This window comes from Dasypus novemcinctus, chromosome 3, assembly GCF_030445035.2.
Source record: "Dasypus novemcinctus isolate mDasNov1 chromosome 3, mDasNov1.1.hap2, whole genome shotgun sequence".
NCBI lineage: Eukaryota > Metazoa > Chordata > Mammalia > Cingulata > Dasypodidae > Dasypus > Dasypus novemcinctus.
In genome coordinates, this window is record NC_080675.1 from 17,649,580 (window position 1) to 17,667,991 (window position 18,412).

At 40.3% G+C, this 18,412-nt stretch overlaps 1 protein-coding gene across 5 annotated transcripts in view; it reads left to right on the forward strand.

Annotated features, from left to right (window-relative positions):
* Nucleotides 1-18,412, forward strand: part of EFCAB11 (EF-hand calcium binding domain 11) — a 190,089-nt gene that overhangs the window by 37,827 nt on the left and 133,850 nt on the right. For 3 of the 5 annotated variants that reach the window (XM_071213729.1, XM_058292542.2, XM_058292534.2), the window contains one exon: nt 5,366-6,599. The exons of the other annotated variants lie outside the window; for them this stretch is intronic. In XM_071213729.1, coding sequence (XP_071069830.1) covers nt 5,366-5,522 — 157 coding nt within the window. In that variant the 3' untranslated portion in view covers nt 5,523-6,599. Of the gene's footprint in view, nt 1-5,365; nt 6,600-18,412 lie in introns of those variants that run through there. 5 annotated transcript variants of the gene reach the window in all.

Below are 18,412 nucleotides of genomic sequence, written 5' to 3' on the forward strand. Positions count from 1 at the left end.
AAATATAAGTTGCAAAATGCTCTTTTTAATATTTGTCATAATTCCTTTGTGACTTCAAATAGAAATTGTCTGTGCCATTGGTATACACAAGACCCTCATCCAAGGAGAGGAGTCTCACTCCTGTTCTCTCCTTACAGAAATTTAACAGTGTTTTTTAGAGAGAAGAGTATTCAATGAATACATGAAGGGATGAATGAATAAATGAGTAAATAAATGAGAAAAGGAATAGAATTAATTTGAACAGAGTTTGCATGCTCATATTGTGCATTAAATTGGGTAGAGCAACTGCAGGTCCTTTTTTTTTTTTTTTTTTAAAGATTTATTTATTTAATTCCCCCCCCCCTCCCCTGGTTGTCTGTTCTTGGTGTCTGTTTGCTGCGTCTTGTTTCTTTGTCCGCTTCTGTTGTCGTCAGCGGCACGGGAAGTGTGGGTGGCGCCATTCCTGGGCAGGCTGCTCTTTCTTTTCACGCTGGGCGGCTTTCCTCACGGGCGCACTCCTTGCACATGGGGCTCCCTCACGCGGGGGACACCCCTGTGTGGCAGGGCACTCCTTGCGCGCATCAGCACTGCGCATGGCCAGCTCCACACGGGTCAAGGAGGCCCAGGGTTTGAACCGCGGACCTCCCATATGGTAGACGGACGCCCTAACCACTGGGCCAAAGTCCGTTTCCCAGGTCCTTCATTTTTAATCTGGGTCTCTTATAAATTGTAGGCTTTTAATTGCAAATTTGAAACTTGGACTCTTAAAAAAATATGAAATCGACTACACATTTGTATAGAGATTAAAACTCCCTTTATCACAAAATTATTACAATAGTGCAAACCTCTATCATAAAGCTTTTAACACAACCCTGTCTTGAGAGTGAAATTCAGTTAATTTGATGTAAACTTCTCTTTCTCTCTTGTGTATTATCTAGTGAAGAAGTTTCTGCAGTGACCAGATTTGTCAGGGTTAGTGTCACTCATTCTGCAGGCTACAAATTTGTCATGGCAACAAGCGGCTAGGTGTAAGTTTCAAAAGACAACTTGTATCCACAGATTAGGTGTTTGGGGGGCGGGGGATTGAATTTAGGTCTCCAGGGGTACTTACTTTCACAAATTGATTCATTGTGTGGAGATCAATGTTAAACCTAAGGGCTCAGTTGTGCTTTCTGTATACCAGTATCCATTGCTGAGTGTGGTTCAAGGAAACAGGAAGGAAAGATAAATGGCAGTATATATTCATGTGTCAGGTGGCAGCATCGATCTTGAGACAGAAATCTTGGTGGAAAAAGTTCTAAAAATTTTGAGAAGGTGGAAATTACCTCCTCAATCATTTTTATTTCCAAATAAATTAGTCTGCTATAAATTCTGTAGGCTAGCGTAGCATCCATTACCATTTACTTTGTCCTCTTTACGTTCCTGATTTTCATTGTAGTTCTTAGTCTTTGTTTTTTGAGTGTGAGCTCATGGTAGAATGAATCAAATTAGCTTTAGTGGGTAGATATAGTTTTCTTATATGACTGTCAGTAATCAAAATATACCTTCTTACGTGAAATACCAAGTGGATTATTTTTTATTTGACTTACAAGGAAAGGCATTTCTAATTTTATTTAGTGGCTGAAAAAATTACCTTAAGTTAAATATGAAATAAATGTACAATCCTCTCTTAAAGCAGATGGAAAAAAGGCAAGCAAATTGGTAATGGGTTCCTTATACCAGTTGGTGGCGCTAAAAACACTGAGAAGAAACTACTTGGAGGGAGAGGAGGTCAACCTAGAGCCTTTCTTAATGCTATTTTGTTAGTTTTTTGTTAGTTTTTTTCTTAGCTTATGAAACAAACCGAATTTCTTTGATGGCAGAAGATTACATTTCTAGTAAATGCCTGTAAAGATGTCATCAGCCTACTTAATATTCACATATTGGAAATTGCATGGCTGTGTAACATTTGACTCCATCCTAGAAATAGCCTTTAGCCTGCTTGTCTAGGGAATGGAGGTATGGGCAATAAAGCATGCTAGGGAAGTAGAGGGATATTCCTGGTTATACATATGTGCTTAGTTTAGATTTTTAAAAAAGTGATTTGTGTTATTACTATTATTATTATTTTTTACTGTTAGTTTATTCCTGTGGAGTGGAGACACTGCTTTTTTCCTTTTTTTTAAGGTACCAGGGCCAGCAGTTGGACCTGGGGCCTTGTAGGTGGGAAGCCAGCGCTCAACCCCTGAGCCATGTCAGCTCCCCTGAGTTGGTTTTTTCAGTTGTTTGCTCATTGTTTGTTTTTCTTTTTGTTTTCAAGGAAGCACCAGGAATCAAACCTGGGACATCCCATGTGGGAAGTAGGCGTGAGCCTCAACTGCTTGAACCACATTTGCTCCCAAACACAGTGCTTTTTAGGGGCTAGGCTTGTTTGTTTGTTAAACCCTTTTTAAACCTTTGTTTTTCAGTCCTGAAAAATTCCAAAGAGTGCTGTACACTGTTGGTGGAGTATGTCTTGAGATGCAATGAAAAGAGTGTGGGCTTTGGAGTCAGGGAGACCAGGCTTTGAATTTCCTTCCATATTTCATAGCTGCCCTTTAGTCATTTATATATGCACTGCTTATGTATGCTTTAAACTGAAGATAATAACAGCTCACCTCAGGGTTGGTGTGAGCATTAAGTGAGAAAATAGATGGTCCTAGCAGGTGCTCACTACTGGGTGGTGTTTACCCTGCACTTGCCCTATTTGAGGCAGAATTGGCAACTCAGTTATTCTGAGCCCCCACTCTCATCCTTCCTCGTCCCCCTCAGGGACTTAGGTCAGGAGGCCCTCCTTGTGCTTGGTGATGCCTCATGCTCCACAAATGAAAAGATCGCTCTAAGCTGTTAATTGCTACACGGATTTTGTAGAGTCAACAAGTGAGCTCTATCTGGTTTTCGGATATTTGGCTGCTATCCCAGGGATATTTATATGTTGGTGTGAATTTGCCCAAACATTTAAGCTTGGGGAAGGGAATTAAAGTTGCTGAAAGTTGTAGCAAAGATGTCACCGTGGGTTTGTTCATCCATCCATCAGTTTGTTCCACAAACTGTAACTGAGCATTACTCTTGCTTGGTCCTGGGCCTGCAAAGTTGAACTCCAGAACCTCAGCCTGTCTTTAAGAATCATGGACTTCAAGAAGCAGGTTGCTTCCTGCTCAGCAGGAATTGTAGTGTTGATAGCCAGCTCTTACCTGTGTAGCAGTTAGGAAGATTAAATTTAAATATTCTTTAAATACTATAAAAATCAGCTATGGGATTGTCTTTAATCTTTTTTTTAAACACTGATAGTCTTATTAAACTTTCCAGACCATCTTCTTTGTTTGGAAGGTTGAAACAAAATAGAAGAAGGCTGCAGGGTGACAGTGGAACCATAAAACACTAACAAAGAGGTGCCTTTGGGAAGTGGATGTGGCTCAAGTGATAGGGCTTCTGCCTACCATATTGGAGGACCCAGGTTCAATCCCTGGGGCCTCCTGGTGAAAAGAAAGAACAGAAAGCGTGCCTGTGCGGCGAGCCAGTGCCCATGCAGTGAGCCAAGTGCTCACACAATGAGCCAGTGCCCACACAAGTGAATTGTGCAGCAAGATGATGAGACAAAAGAGAGACGAAGGGGAGAGTCAAGGTGAAGCACAGTAGAAACAAGGCACTGAGGTGGTGCAGCTGACAGGGAACCTCTCTGCACATCAGAGGTCCCCAGGATCAAATCCTGGTGAATCCTAGAGGAGAAAAAGTGAAAAAGAGAAGACAAAAAAAAAAAAAAGATACAGAAGATCACACAGTGAATCATCACAGACAGCTGAAACAGCAGGGTGTGGGAAAGGGAGGGGTAGGGGAAAATATAAATCTTAAAAAAAAAAAAAAAAGAGGTGCCTTTGCTAGGATAGAATTAAAAAATGCAATAATGTAAGGTTGTATATTTTTCAGAAATAGCATAGCTAACACCTTTGGTTAGATCCGAATGGTTTATTGAGACCTTTTGAGATTTAGAGATGATAGAATCATGGAACTGAACGGTGGCGGAGAATTTAGGAGTCACATACTCCAGCTCTTATTTCATAGCTAAGAAAACAGAGGTTCAACCAACTTATGTGACTTATCCAAGTTTATACAGATGTGGATCAAAACCCAGGTCTCTTGACTTCCAGTTCAGGGCCAAAGCATTATCTTTCCATTCCAACATCTATGTGATGAGACATTTTCATTGTAAATAAAAACAAGTCTATATTTGTTCAGCCTCAAATAAACTTTCATACTAAATATGTAGCATTATTTCTGCCCAAGTATTGGAATGAAAAGTTTGGGTCTACCTGAGGCAGTTAATTCAGGTGCCTCTGTGTACAGGTCAGAGCAGAACTGAAAAGGAAGGCAGGGCACACCAATACATAGTGTGCAGTCATCAGCCGAGCAAACGACTGCCCAGCTGTGTACACCACAGAGGTGGGCAGGGTTTCCATTCACCATCTGCACCACCTGCTTCTTACCTGGTGTTAGATGAATGGCATCATATGCTGCAGGTGTATTAGTAATTTCTGAGTTTGTTCCCCTCTAAAAATGACCTCATTGTTATGTGCTTCTTTTCCATAATTATACAGTAACAGGAAAGTAAACCAGCTTTGAGTACAGCCCACAGCAGAAATCTTGTGCTCTTTATGCGAGTTTGATTTATAGACATGTACTGCAGAGTGGAGTGACTATGAAACATTCATCTTCCCATTGCTAGTTGCCATGGAAATCAAGTACACAGAGCAGTGTCATTCCAGTCCTGGTGATGCCTGCAGTAGTTTATTCCTTTGTTGTTCTCGTTTCTTAAGCAACTGCCGTACATTCTTTCATCATTACAATTAATCAGGCACGCAAGTTTTTATCTTTCATCTCAATACAAAGTACTAAAAATGTATAAGAAAATAGGGAGAATTTAAATATTCTTGTGGCTTTAAATATGCATTTGTAATTTTCCCCCTTGGTCCCACTGGAAAAATAGGTCATGTTTAAAAAAAAAAAAGCACATATTAATATACAGAAATTTCAGTAGAGAGAGCAATGTAGAAATTTGAGGAAAAAGCAATGCTAGTCAAGGAAAACTTAAGGAACTTCAAATTCTCAAATCTCCCAGAGTTTGGAGCTCAGGAAGTCTGCATTTTGGGTCATGCCAACCAAAGCTCCAAAGCTATGTATTATCAACTCCTGTTTTGTTGTTGTTGGTGTTATGTTAGTCTTTTTAATGGTTTGAACAGCCTTAATATTTGCTGATTAGATATGGTAGCTATTAAAAAGCAGGGTTCCTTTTTTTTTTTTAAGCTAATACAATTAAAGATTTTTTACAGTACATGTAAGAATTCTAATTCTTCCTTAATTTTTTTTAAAGGCTGTACCCGGGATTGAACCCAGGACCTAGTACATGGGAAGCAGGCACTCAACCACTGAGCTACAGCCACTCCCCGTTGATTTTTTTCAAAGAAACCATTTTACCCCCGATTCACCTAGCACAGTTCATAGTACGTACCTGTACTAACAATGAATAAATGCTTGTTGATTATCTGCTGCCTTTTTCTAGTGGGTCTCTGGCCAAGTCTAGGGGTTAAGAGACTATGTTCTGGGGTAACTATGGTCTAAATCCCTTCTCCATCGGTTATTAGCTGTGAGACCTTTGAAAACTCAACCTGCCTTAGTTTCTGCATCTATGCAATGAACAGCTATGAAATTAGGGTAATAATGGGTTGTGGAGAGATTTAAAGGGGATCATTCATTCCACGTGCTAAGCTCTGCCTGGCACAGGGGAAATGTTCCACCGGTGGAGACTGTGGTGGCCGTGACTCCTCTGGGCTTCTTACCGGGGTGACTGCTTTGGACCAGAACTGAGTGGGAAGCTGAGCTCAGTTGATCTCCATTGATTCTAGCCCCACAAACCACACCACTCCATTCCATGAATTGCCAATGCTTTGTTTTACTTGGCCTTTATAGACTTGTTTCATCTCAACACTTTGGATACTAGGATGGTAGCAGAGAGGTATTTACTGGGGTCTTTTTATGTGCAAGTAGAGAAGAGAAAGCTGCTGTGGGCTTTCTTCCAGGGTGTAAACCTCCCATCTGGGTATGGGGCATGCTGGGAGGGAGTGGGTTGCCTGATCATGTCTTGGGAAGGGTGCAGTTTTTGTCTACAGAAGCTGGAATACCATCTGATCCACTGCCTCTCCCACCCCCATAGCCTGCCTTGTCACTCAGCAGTGGCTGCAGTATTCCTTCAGTCTCTCTGGAACTGAAGTTTTCCGAACTGGTGGCAGAGTGTTCTTTGTTGAAATTCACTCTTCTTGGCAGTCCTCCAGGGCACACTGCAATGTCTAGTAATTTGATTTAGCTTTTGTTGGGTTAGCCTTGTATTTTGTCTGTTTTCCTCTGTGAATTTTCTACCACACCCCCCCCCCCCCGAAATTTTCATGTTTAAATTCCTTGGACTTCATTTCTAGGTATGTTACTAGCTTGCTTCATAATATGGCTAAAAGTTGTTTGCTTGGAGCTATCACAAAATGAATAGCCTTTTTCCCCCAAGGCTGATCCATAGCATCCACACCAGGCGCATGTTTGTTAATGATTAAAACAAATACCCTTTATAATTTTCCCTTGCCTGGTCTAATATTTCACAGTGCCCTTAGGTCTCTTTACTTGGTTCTTCGTTTTTTTCCCTGTCCTCCAATCAGTAGGCTCATATCAGTTGTAAGAGCTAGAAGGAGTTTAACTTTTCTGAATCCGTTAGTTCTTGCTCTGCCATTCTTCCTGCTTCTCCCCCACAAGATAAAAATGAGTCGGACTTTTATGTCTTCCACATGAAACTTAAAACACTCTTCAGTGGCATGAGTACTCTGTAGACATCCAGGTCTTCATGTCTGTATCGAATACCCTGTGTATAGCAATCAAATCGATCCACTGAAACTTAGACCCTCTCAAGATATTTGGTAATGTTTCCAAATCCTCCTGGGAGCCTGGTTGGATGCATGGTCTTCACTTCAAACTCAGTGTGGCCAACACTTACATGCTTGTCTTTCTTGGCCACCAATCCCTGTAGGAAACACATCTGCCCTGTGCTTTTCTTTCCTCAGACTTATCTTTCACTTTGATTTAGAGGAAGAAATTTGTTAGCGTCTGTTGCATTTCAGTCACTGGGAACATAACAGAAGTTAACAAGATAGATGCTGCCCTGCCCTCTAGGAGCTTATAGTCTAGTTGGGGAGTTCGGTAATTAGAATTCAGGGGGGGTCAATTCTGAACGATGAGTACAAAAGTCTGTGGGAATGTACTGGGACACATAGCATAGGCTGGGGAGGGGGGATCCCAAGGCAGGCTGCAAAGGAAGTGAGAACTGATGTCACAGGTGAAGGATGAAATGAGCCAGAAAGGAAGAGTATGTTCCTGGTTGAGTGCATGTGCAGAGGACTGCAAGAAAGCACAGGATGTTTGAATGACCGAGAGGAGTTCACACGGGTGGTCTGCTCTCGTATGGGCTTGCTTCCGTTTGTTTGGGTTGGTGGGGCCAGAGGATGAATGCAGAGATGAGAACAGAGAGGTAGGCAAGGGCCAGATCATGAAGGGCCTCGTAAGTCTTATCAAGAAGTTTGAACTTTATTCTGAGAGCATGAGGATGCCCCTAAAATATTAAGTAGGGATTTCATGTTACATGATCTCTTCTATGGAAAATGGATTAATATGTGGCAAGAGGAGCCTCTATCCTGAATTGACCCCAGGGACCACCTTCCCAAACTCAGGCTTCTCCTTTAGTCTGCAGTGGTTGTCCAGCTCAGCATTTCCAGCTTCCTGCATTTTCCTGATTAGCACGAAGTCCTGTCCCATTCTCTAGTTCTTCTTTTCTAGCTTCCTGTCTGAGGGCTGGGACTCTGTGCCAAACTTCTAGCTGGTTATTGCTCTAAGCTGTATGTGTCATCTGGAACATCCTCTGGATCCGCAGTATTACCTCTGTCCATTTCTGTGTCTGTCATCTTGGCGCTCCTTAACTCTGGTGCCATCCTGAATCTAGATCAGTGAGCACCCCTGACCCCTGAAATTCATTGCAGTTCACATGGCCAGATCAGGCCTGTACCTGAGAGAATTTCCCTAGCCCTCTTTTTCCCCGTGGCAGTTGAGTATTCAGATGGCTTACAGCGTGATCTCCACTGCACCCCCATATATGCCAATAAATTTGGGAAGATGGATTGAGATAAGATGGGTTAAACTAGCTAGCAGATTTTGGAAAGCTACTTCTCTCTTCCTTAGTTTCTTAAAAGAATCTACAACAGGGTTATTTTGAGGATTAAATGAGTTAATACATGTGCAAGCACTATGCCTAGCCCAGAGTAAGCACTCTCGATTTATTGATGTTATTATTAAATAAGTGTCTAGATTTTGTCCTGGAGAAAGTACAGGCGAACATAAAAGATTTTTCACTTCAGGGATAGTTGACTACAGCCAAATGGGTATTAATTTGGAAAGATCCACACCTCCTCCTCACTGTGGGTAATTGAGAGGTGGCAGTCCTGCTGGTTCCTGCACAGCTGGGGTCTATTGCAGTGCCACTCATTGTATGGCCACTTAGTTCTCAATGACTAACATGGCTTAATTTCAAATTTGAAATTTTATTCTGTGTTGATTTTATTCCAGAAATTCCCTGAGTTTGACCATGAAATTAAAGTAGCTTTGCATTTTATAAATTATGCTTTCTTCCAAAGGCAGCCATGATTTTTGCCATGATTTTTACTCTGAGTTTGGACTTTCTAGGTCCGGCCTTTCCCTCTCTAACAATCGTGATAACAACAGCTATTAGTTGAGAAAGGCAGTAGAGGACCACGTACTCTATGTATTGATATATTCCACAAATACTGATTCAGCAAGAGCCATGTGCAAGGCACTAGGAAGGGCTCTCTAAGGGCCACAAGGACAAAGCAGACAAGACAGTTTTCCATGGCGTGACCATGAAGTCGGGTAGAAAATGGTACCCACCATGGAAGAACAAGGGAAATCAGGAAATTAGGAACTGAGTTAGGATTTGAAGAAGCCCTGGAAGGAAAAGCATTGCCAGGGAGCAAGAACAGGATGGGCAAAGAGTGGGTGAAGAAGAGTAGCAGATGACGCCGGAGATGTGAGTAAGCAGATGTGCAGGAGTAATAAAAATAGCTAGCATACTCACTGTGTGCCAAGACCTCTTCTTAGGGCTTTACTTGCTCTAACTCATTTGATCCTCACAACACTCCTATGAGGTAGCTCCTGTTATTGCCCCCATTTGACAGATGAGGAAACTGAGGCACAGCATGGTCAAGTGTCCTGGCAGAGATCACATATGGAGAAGTAACTGATAGAATTGGCTTTGACTGAGACAATTTGACTCCAGATTGGAAACGCAAATGGATACAGCTCTTATGCAAGGGAGGACCTTCGGCTTTCCCATTTCTATTTCTTCCCATGTCTACCCTTGAAAAGGAATTTTGAATCTCCTTACCAGTTGGAGCCATTACAGTTCACAGATTTTGAAGGAATCATTTTAGTTACAGGCCTTTTCCAGTTCAGTCTCCATAGAATAATGATCTGGACAGCATATAAATCTTCACAGTCAAAAATAGAGCTATATATTATATTTCTATAACTCTTGTCATAGAACTAAGGTTGTGGATATATAAAAATACTTTAGCTGAATTGTATGTCTTCTTTAAAAAAATTCTCTGATTTCTGACAATTTGCCATATAATCTTTTGATAAAAATATCAAAAATCTCATACTATAATATTATAAAATGTGACTGTGTTAAGGGGGAAAAAAATCTGTATTTTAAACTGCCACAAACTGTTTAAATGTCATCATGGGAAACATTTATGACTTAAATAGTTGAAGTCCACATTTCTCAGAATCCATCTACTCATCTCAACCTTTTGTTAGCTCTCTATGTGTGCACAGGCACGGGACTGTTGGTCATTTGTCCCAGATTTGGAGCCCATTTTAGTGGGGAACTGATTTAGGCAAGTCCCCTACCCTGACTGGACTTCCATTTCCTCATCTACAGGACTTCCAGCTTTAAAATGCCTCCATTCTCTGTTTCCATTACTTTTGTTTACTTAACTCTTTAAAGAAAATAAATAATAGTGTAGGGACCCAATGGCAAGAATAATGAAGAACACAAAAATCACATAATTTGGTTTCATTAATTTCATTCAGCATCATTTAACAAATGTTTATCAAATACCTACTATGTGCGTGGTAAATATCTGTCTCTCACTGACTATTATTGTTAATAATTACAATATTCTCTGACTAGCATGTGATTTACCTTCCCTCCATGTCTACACTGCTAATGACCCCTTCATGGCTACAATATTACCGTAGAATCTTGTACTCTTTAATCTTATTTTCTTACACCTAAAGCCAAGAAAGCAAAACAAACTTTCACTCAAAGGAATCCTTAACATGTTGCAAATTATTATTAACTCATGTACAATATTTTTCTTTTAACTTATTCAGTGTAAGTAAGCACTGTTTGAACCTACTGGGTTATGCTTCTTAGGAAAAATTGTAACCATCAAAGTTCACTCCTAATCCTGATGGGTCAGCTAATGTAGTCATTTTAATGGGTTGCAGTGATGGATTTATCATAAATTGGAGTCTTCTCTAGGTTATAAATTGGCCAGTCAAATGCTGTAGAAAATTTACAAGGACTTCATTAGAATAGAATGCTTTACATTATCTCAGTTGTATTAAAGAAAAGAAAAGAAACCAAACCCTGATAAAGAGGTGTATCTTGTTGTTATGAGTTCATGTGACAACAAAAGAGTTATTGGGGTGTTTGTCAAATGATAAACTGGTTGATGATAATGGCAATACCTGTTATTTTTGAATGCTTTAATGAGTGCCAGGCACTGTCATCATTTCATTTAATCTTCACAATAACCCTATGAGGGGTGCACTATTACAATTCTTTCTTTACACATAGGAAAACTGAGCTTAGAGAGGTTAAATAACTTTCCCAAAGTCACAGCTAATAAATAGCCAAAATTGTTTCTAGTTTCCTGTTGTCACCTTCCCTCATCATATTTAAAGTGAAACTCATGGTGTTTGTCTCCAGTCAGCTCTTTCTAGATTTTCTTAGGTTTCATTCCTATAGTCGTCATTGATTTTTTTCCTTTTCTGTCTTTACTCTAAATCCATTCAGTCGCCAAGGCCTTTTGCTTGCTCATTGTCTTCCTGCTGTTACGCCCCTTCCCATCACCTTGGCTTGGGTGCCTGGGCCTCCAGCCTAATGTACACATTAAAAGCCAAACTCTGTAATTCTGTATTAAAGGCCAGCTGCCCTCTGCCTCCTCCTCTCCTCTTCCGTTCTTTTTCCTAAAACTTCTGGCACCTTTGCTCCTGACAACTCTTTTCTGAGATGGGCCAGGCAGAGTCCCCTCCTCTGTCCTGCATTCTGATCAGTCCATTCTTCAGTATTATCCCCTCTTCTCAACACTTGGGACAGTCCTTTCTGTACCTCTCCTTTTGTGCTAAGTATTGCTTGGTAACTCTTCCTGCACATCATCTGTCTCCCGGTGCTTAGGGTGGGGACTAGAACTCTCACTACACCTGGCATGTTGCTCTATACCTGGGAAGTGCAAGCCTTCTCCCATACCCTGCATGGGTGTGAGGATAGGAATTTGTATGGTAACTGTAGATAATCGCTCTCCTAATCGGGCATGTATTTGCACGTATTGAAATTATTGAATTAATTGATCTCCCTTTAATCCCCCAAACTTTGTTATTCAGAGACCCATTTCACTAAAAAAGAACCACATACACGTGTTCAAATATTGGTAGACTGTTGCACAGACAGCCACACCTCCTCCCCAATCTCTGCATGTAATATCCTCGCAAAGTGGCTTGGCTCTTCCTTCCATCCAGAGGTGGAGGTTGTTTCTCCACTCCCAGAATATGAACTGGCCTTGTGACTTATTTTGACCAGAAAATGTAGCAAAAGTGGCAGCGCGTGACTTTCTGAGCTAAACTTCAAGAGACTTTGCAGCTTCCACTCTGGCCCTGTCGAAACATTGTTGCAATTATCAAAAGAACTGGGAGCTAGGCTCCTGGAAGAGGACAGGCCAGCACCAACCACCAAACATGTGAGCGAGGCCACCTACCTCTCCCCTGCCTATCCACCAGATGACAGCAACCCCAGATGAGACCACCCAAAGAACTACCCTGATGATGAACCTAAACCATATTGCTGACCTACAGAATCATGAGCCAATACTGTGGTTATTGTTTTAAGTCACTACATTTTTGGAGATGGTTTGTTACGTAGCAATAGATAACTGATAAAATTGCAATTTAAAAATCTACATATTTTGTGAATTCTGCTTATTTTTTTAAAGGCAAGTGAATCTCCTTTGACCTCTAATTCCACACCTGAAGACTGGGATAATAATTCAAACCTTGCACAGTTGTTTTTGAGAGTGAAATGAGATGTATTTGTAAAGGGCCCAGCTCAGTGTCAACCATTCAATAAATGGTAACTATTTATTATTCCCTGTGCAGAGTATTTTGAAGGTTCAAAATCTGTGCTTGGAGTAATTGATGACAATGCAAACAAAGCTACCCTAAATGTCAATCTCCTGGTGGGGATCTGTACAGAAAAGAGTTAAGATAGCAGACCTGAGACTGCTGTCCTTAGAAAGGCCTGATGGCAAGTCCTTGGCTTGGGAACTTGACTGGCAAATGGTTTCCTACACTGATATAAATCTTTCCCTATAAGATAAGAGTAACTCAATGTGCCTAAACTGTTTGTACAAGCAATGTAGTTTATGCCGAACACGTGCTTTCCTTTTGAGATTCTGGACTTTTGATAACGTGCCAGGTAGAGCCTGCCTATGTTAACAACAACCCTCCTTCCCCCCCCCCCCCCCCCCCCGCAAAAAAAATCCTGGGGACCGAGTGTCTTTTGAGCTTTCCTGATAGACAACACTTCCCACATGTCACCACTTGTTGCTGGAGGAATTAAGTGCATCCTGTTCGGCCCTACTGGGAGAGGACCCTTGGAAGCTTATACCTGGTTCCCTCTGGACTTGCCCCTTGGGCCTTTTCAACTACCTGATTTTGCTTTGCATTTTTTTCTGTAATGAATCGTAGCTATGAGTGCAACTGTGTGCTCAGTCCTCTAAGTCCTTCTATTGAATCACTAAACCTGGGGTTGTCTTGGGATCGCCAAGAAAGGATTCCATCTGAGGTCACGACTTTTATCCTATTGGCCCCTGAATTCTTATCCCACTGCCTACATTCAGTATGTGTGGGTTTCAGATGCCTCTTTAACTACAGTTTTAATGACTTTTAAAATTCTGCACATCAAATAGATGTCATCTTTTAAGCAGATAATAAATTGTGACTACATACCCTAATATTATAGGTCTAATTTGTCTCATATTTAAAATTTCCTGAACCTAATCCAAAACAAGCATTGATGGAAAAAATGCTAATATTCCCAACAAATCTAAGTTCAAAAAAATCTGGTGTTGTTGGTTTTCAAACACTGGAATTGCCCCACCCCTTCTACCACCCATTATATGGAAACAAGCTCTGTATTTGCCAAATAGCAAATCAGACTGCTTGATAGTATATATTTCACTTTTGTGCTACGGCTGTATCCCTACATTTCTTTCATGGAATGACCTTTGCATCCAGGAGTACATAATTTTTTCATGTGCTTAAAAGTTTTTAAAATGAAACTTCACATCAGACAGAATGATCATTTGGTTTTAAGGAGTAGAATATTTTTTTGTGGTTTTGTGGCTGTTCATTTTAAAGCTACTAGTTATAACAGGTAGGCTCGAAAAAATGAGGAGTTTTAAATTTATCTTAGGCAAAATACCTTGCCATAGTTAGATTCTGAAACTGTGCCAGTAAATTTGTATTTGAGTGATTTTTTTTTTTTTTAAAGATTTATTTATTTATTTAATTTCCCCCCCTCCCCTGGTTGTCTGTTCTTGGTGTCTATTTGCTGCGTCTTGTTTCTTTGTCCGCTTCTGTTGTCATCAGCGGCACGGGAAGTGTGGGCGGCGCCATTCCTGGGCAGGCTGCTCTTTCTTTTCACGCTGGGCGGCTTTCCTCACGGGCGCACTCCTTGCGCGTGGGGCTTCCCCACGCGGGGAACACCCTTGCGTGGCACGGCCTTGCGCGCATCAGCACTGCGTATGGGCCAGCTCCACACGGGTCAAGGAGGCCCGGGGTTTGAACCGCGGACCTCCCATATGGTAGACGGATGCCCTAACCACTGGGCCAAAGTCCGTTTCCCTTGAGTGATTTTTTAGTTTGTTTTTACGTACTAGCTTTGTCCTGTAAGTATTTATTAAATAAAACACAGTCACTTAAATTCTAGTAGATACAGATGAGATACAGATGAGCTCCCATGTAACGGAGACACGGCTGGCATTGTTCCTCTGGCTTTTTATTCCTAATGACTCACCTAATGTGTTGTGTCTCCTTTTTTCTGGCTGAGAGAAGAAATCATATTTTATAAGCATTTTACTCAGTAATATGTTCAGATTGTGTTTCACCTCTTACTGTCTCTCTCACACTACAAGAATACTTGAGACAGCTTGAGATAGCTAATATCACTGCTAGAAAAGAACAAGGTAATTTGGACAGAAAATAATGTAATAGCTTTAGCAACAGAATATAATTAAATTAGGACCTAGTGTAAAAATAGTGAAAAGATTTATTTCTAGTTTTTAATGGGTCGAATCAATGTGATTAAAATGCATAAATTAAATGGTTTCTGTGAACTCTCTAATATTCATCACAGGAATTCCTTTTTCTTTTGTTCTCCCCATTTTTAAGTAAACTCAACATTCAAAATTTTGAATTTTATAAAATAGGGAACACGTTTGTTCATTTTTGGAAGCCTTAACATTAAGGAGTTTTAAATGAAGCAGACGTTTATTCATTAATCCATTCAGCAAATGGTTATTGAGCACCTACTGTTTGCCAGGTGCCATTCTGAGTATTTGACATAGAACAATGAACAAAGCAAGCGAGGACCCTGTTGTAAAGGAGTTCACATTTAGAACATTGCAGTTGTGAGCAGACAGGAACTGAGTAAACAAATAAGGAAATCACAGAGTGATAAAATGCTATACAGAGAGAGTAAAATGGGATGCATGATAGAGAATGACTTAGTGGGGGGATTGTTTTAGATGGGGAGGTAAGGAAAGATGTTTGTGAGTGGTGATATCATTTGAACTGAGACCTAAATGCTGAAAAGCTCCTTGCATCTGGGAGAAGAGCCATCCAGGAAGAGGAAATGCAGTTGAAAAGGCTCTGAAGTGCATATAAGCTGGGCAGAAATGAGAAACTGAAAGAAAACTAGAGCGGCTAGATTTCATTGAGCAAGAGACAGCAAAATCTGAGATGAAATTTGAAAGGTGGGCAGGGGCAATATGATAGGTAATTTAAATATTGGTGGTTTATAATCTTAGCATAGTTTTCACTTGTTCCTCTACTTTGGAGATAAAAGACATGAAAAAATGTTTCTGAGCCCTGCCTTTGTAACAGGCCAAAAAGTGTCTATCATTTGAATGTCTTGTTTCTGGGAGGAATAAAATTTAACAATTTGATAAAGTATATGGAAATTTATATTTTCATATAATGAAATTTATATTCAATTTTAAAAATTTAACAGTTTGATAAAATACATGAAAATTCTTTAAAAATATCTACATTTAAATGAAGCAACATAGACTGTTCTGCTATAAGGTTATCATTCAGGGTATCTGATTCAGACTTAAGACAGGAAATAATGTAGACTATCTCTATATTTATGAATCTTAATATATAATATTGTTTCACTCATTTTTATTTATTTTTTTTATTTTTTATTTTTTTTAGATTTATTTTTATTTATTTAATTCCCCTCCCCTCCCCCGGTTGTCTGTTTTCTGTGTCTTTTTGCTGCGTCTTGTTTCTCTGTCCGCTTCGGTTGTCGTCAGCGGCACGGGAAGGGTGGGCGGCACCATTCCTCAGCAGGCTGCTCCCTCCTTCGCGCTGGGCGGCTCTCCTTATGGGTGCACTCCTTGCACATGGGGCTCCCCCACGCGGGGGACACCCCTGGGTGGCTCGGCACTCCTTGCGCGCATCAGCACTGCGCATGGGCCAGCTCCACACGGGTCAAGGAGGCCCGGGGCTTGAACCGCGGACCTCCCATGTGGTAGACGGACGCCCTAACCACTGGGCCAAAGTCCGTTTCCCTGTTTCACTCATTTTTAAACCTTCAATAAATACAAATTGTTTTTTCTCTTATATTTTTCAGATCTATTCACATTTGGTATTTGTATCTTTCATTTATTTTTGCTACTATACAGTATTTTGTTGAAGGTTGAGGGGTTAAAATAGCTGGCACCCCCTTTCACCGTCTAGAACCAATTAAGAAATAGACCAGACGTTAGAAAGTTGGAGATAAAATATCATTAGTGAGATAGCTCTATGTGATGGTTGGGCTTGCTAAAACATACCCAGAATCAAGCAGGTTTACCCTTCCAATCACAGGCTGTGTGGTTAATGAAGGACTCCCCACATGAGGGCCTGCTCCTGTGGCCTTGGGAAGCTGGACAGTGTATATGCCCCCCACAGTCAGGTGGCTCCTATAGAAAAAAGGAGGAGGGGCACCAATTAGGCATTCACTTCTCTAGGAGGAATGAGTGAGGAGGCAGAGAGGATGAGAATGTTTCTCCACAAGATGTCCCTCTGCATAGAATTTTCCAGGACATTTTCCATTATATATGTATACAATAATTAATATATCCATTCTCCTATTGATGGACCTATCTGTTATCACAAATAGTGCTACAATGAACATTCTTTTAGTGTCTATAGGTGGGAGACAGTCTGTAAGGCACATAAGAATAGAATGGCTGGGTCATAGCATATGCATGTCTGCAATTTGACTTGCTTCAACTGGGTGTACCAGTTCATATTCTCACCCTCAGTGCGTCAGAGTTCCTTTCTATCCACATATCCACCAACATCATACTCTAGTTTTTGCCAGTCTGACAGGTGTGAGATGGCATCTTACTGTAATTTTAATTTATCTCATTACTAGTAAAGGTCAGCATAATCTGCTAACCATTTGGGTTTCCTGTTCTGTCAACTTGCTATTCGTATTATTGGCCCACATAAAAATATTAGGTTGTCTTTTTTCATATTGATTGATAGGGAGTCTTTCTATATTCTTGGTACTAATCCTTTCTCATTTATGAGATGCAGAAAATCTTCACCCATTTATGGCTTATCTTTTCACTTTTATTTAAAGGTATCTTTTACCTTTGAATTTTCCCATAGGTTTTAGAGGGAACTGGAAAAAGGAGAAAGTATAGAACTCTTTGACATGTCCAAAGTCTAAAATTACATAAAGAACACATGTAGTATCACTTGAACATAATAACAGGGTCTGCCTTGTGATTTTCTGACAGTAAAGGTATTCACATTATCTTTGAAGAATTGCCATCTTTCTTGGCTGTATTTTATTAGGCAGTTTGAACAATATTTCTGCAAGATTTACATTACTTTTCAAGTTCTTTTACATTGTAGGACTTAATGCGTAATGATTAAATCTTAATGCTTAAATTATGATTTTTGTTTCAATGTAGTGCATGAAAAAGCTATCACATAAAACATTTTTGATCGCCCAAAAAGTGAGTTATTCTCCCACTTGACAGCTCTCTACTGTGTCACACAACATTTCGATTTTAACTAAGCCCATGATAATGCATCATTCGCTCCCCAGAACTTGTGGACATTGTCCTTATCCGAAGGCACTTGAGTACTAAATTGTATATGATGCTACTGTTGTAAGGAAATTGCATCATGATTTTGCTAATTCCTGGTAAGAATAGTTTCTTATAGGGTGATAGACTTTCACCAATGTAAAGATCCTTAAGGAGCTTTGTACAGTTTTTTATTTTACGCATACAAGGTTAAACGACCCACCCAAGGGCAAACCTCTAGGCAGGCAGAGATCAGAATGAGAACCCAGGACTCTTGGCCCTGGCTCTGTTCTCTATTTTTATGAAGTTGGTGGATATTTCTATAGTTAGCTTTCCTCCACAGTATATTTGGCTTTTGTTGATGAACTCTTTTTAGTTTCTTAGTACTTAGTACTGAAGGAGCTGTTTATCATACTTCCTTAAATTAGCTTTATGGAAATAATGCATACTGTTTTCTTTCTTTACTTTCAAATGACATTTACACGCTAGTCTTTCTAACAGGTTGTATAAATAAGTTAAATGTTATGGTAAATTATTCCAACTGCATATTAACAGTTTGCATAAATTAAAACTATGGTGCAATAGTTTGAATCAGTATTTAACTAGATGTGAATTTGTAAATGTGTGTACAGTTGATTTTTTAAATATAATTTTCCGTG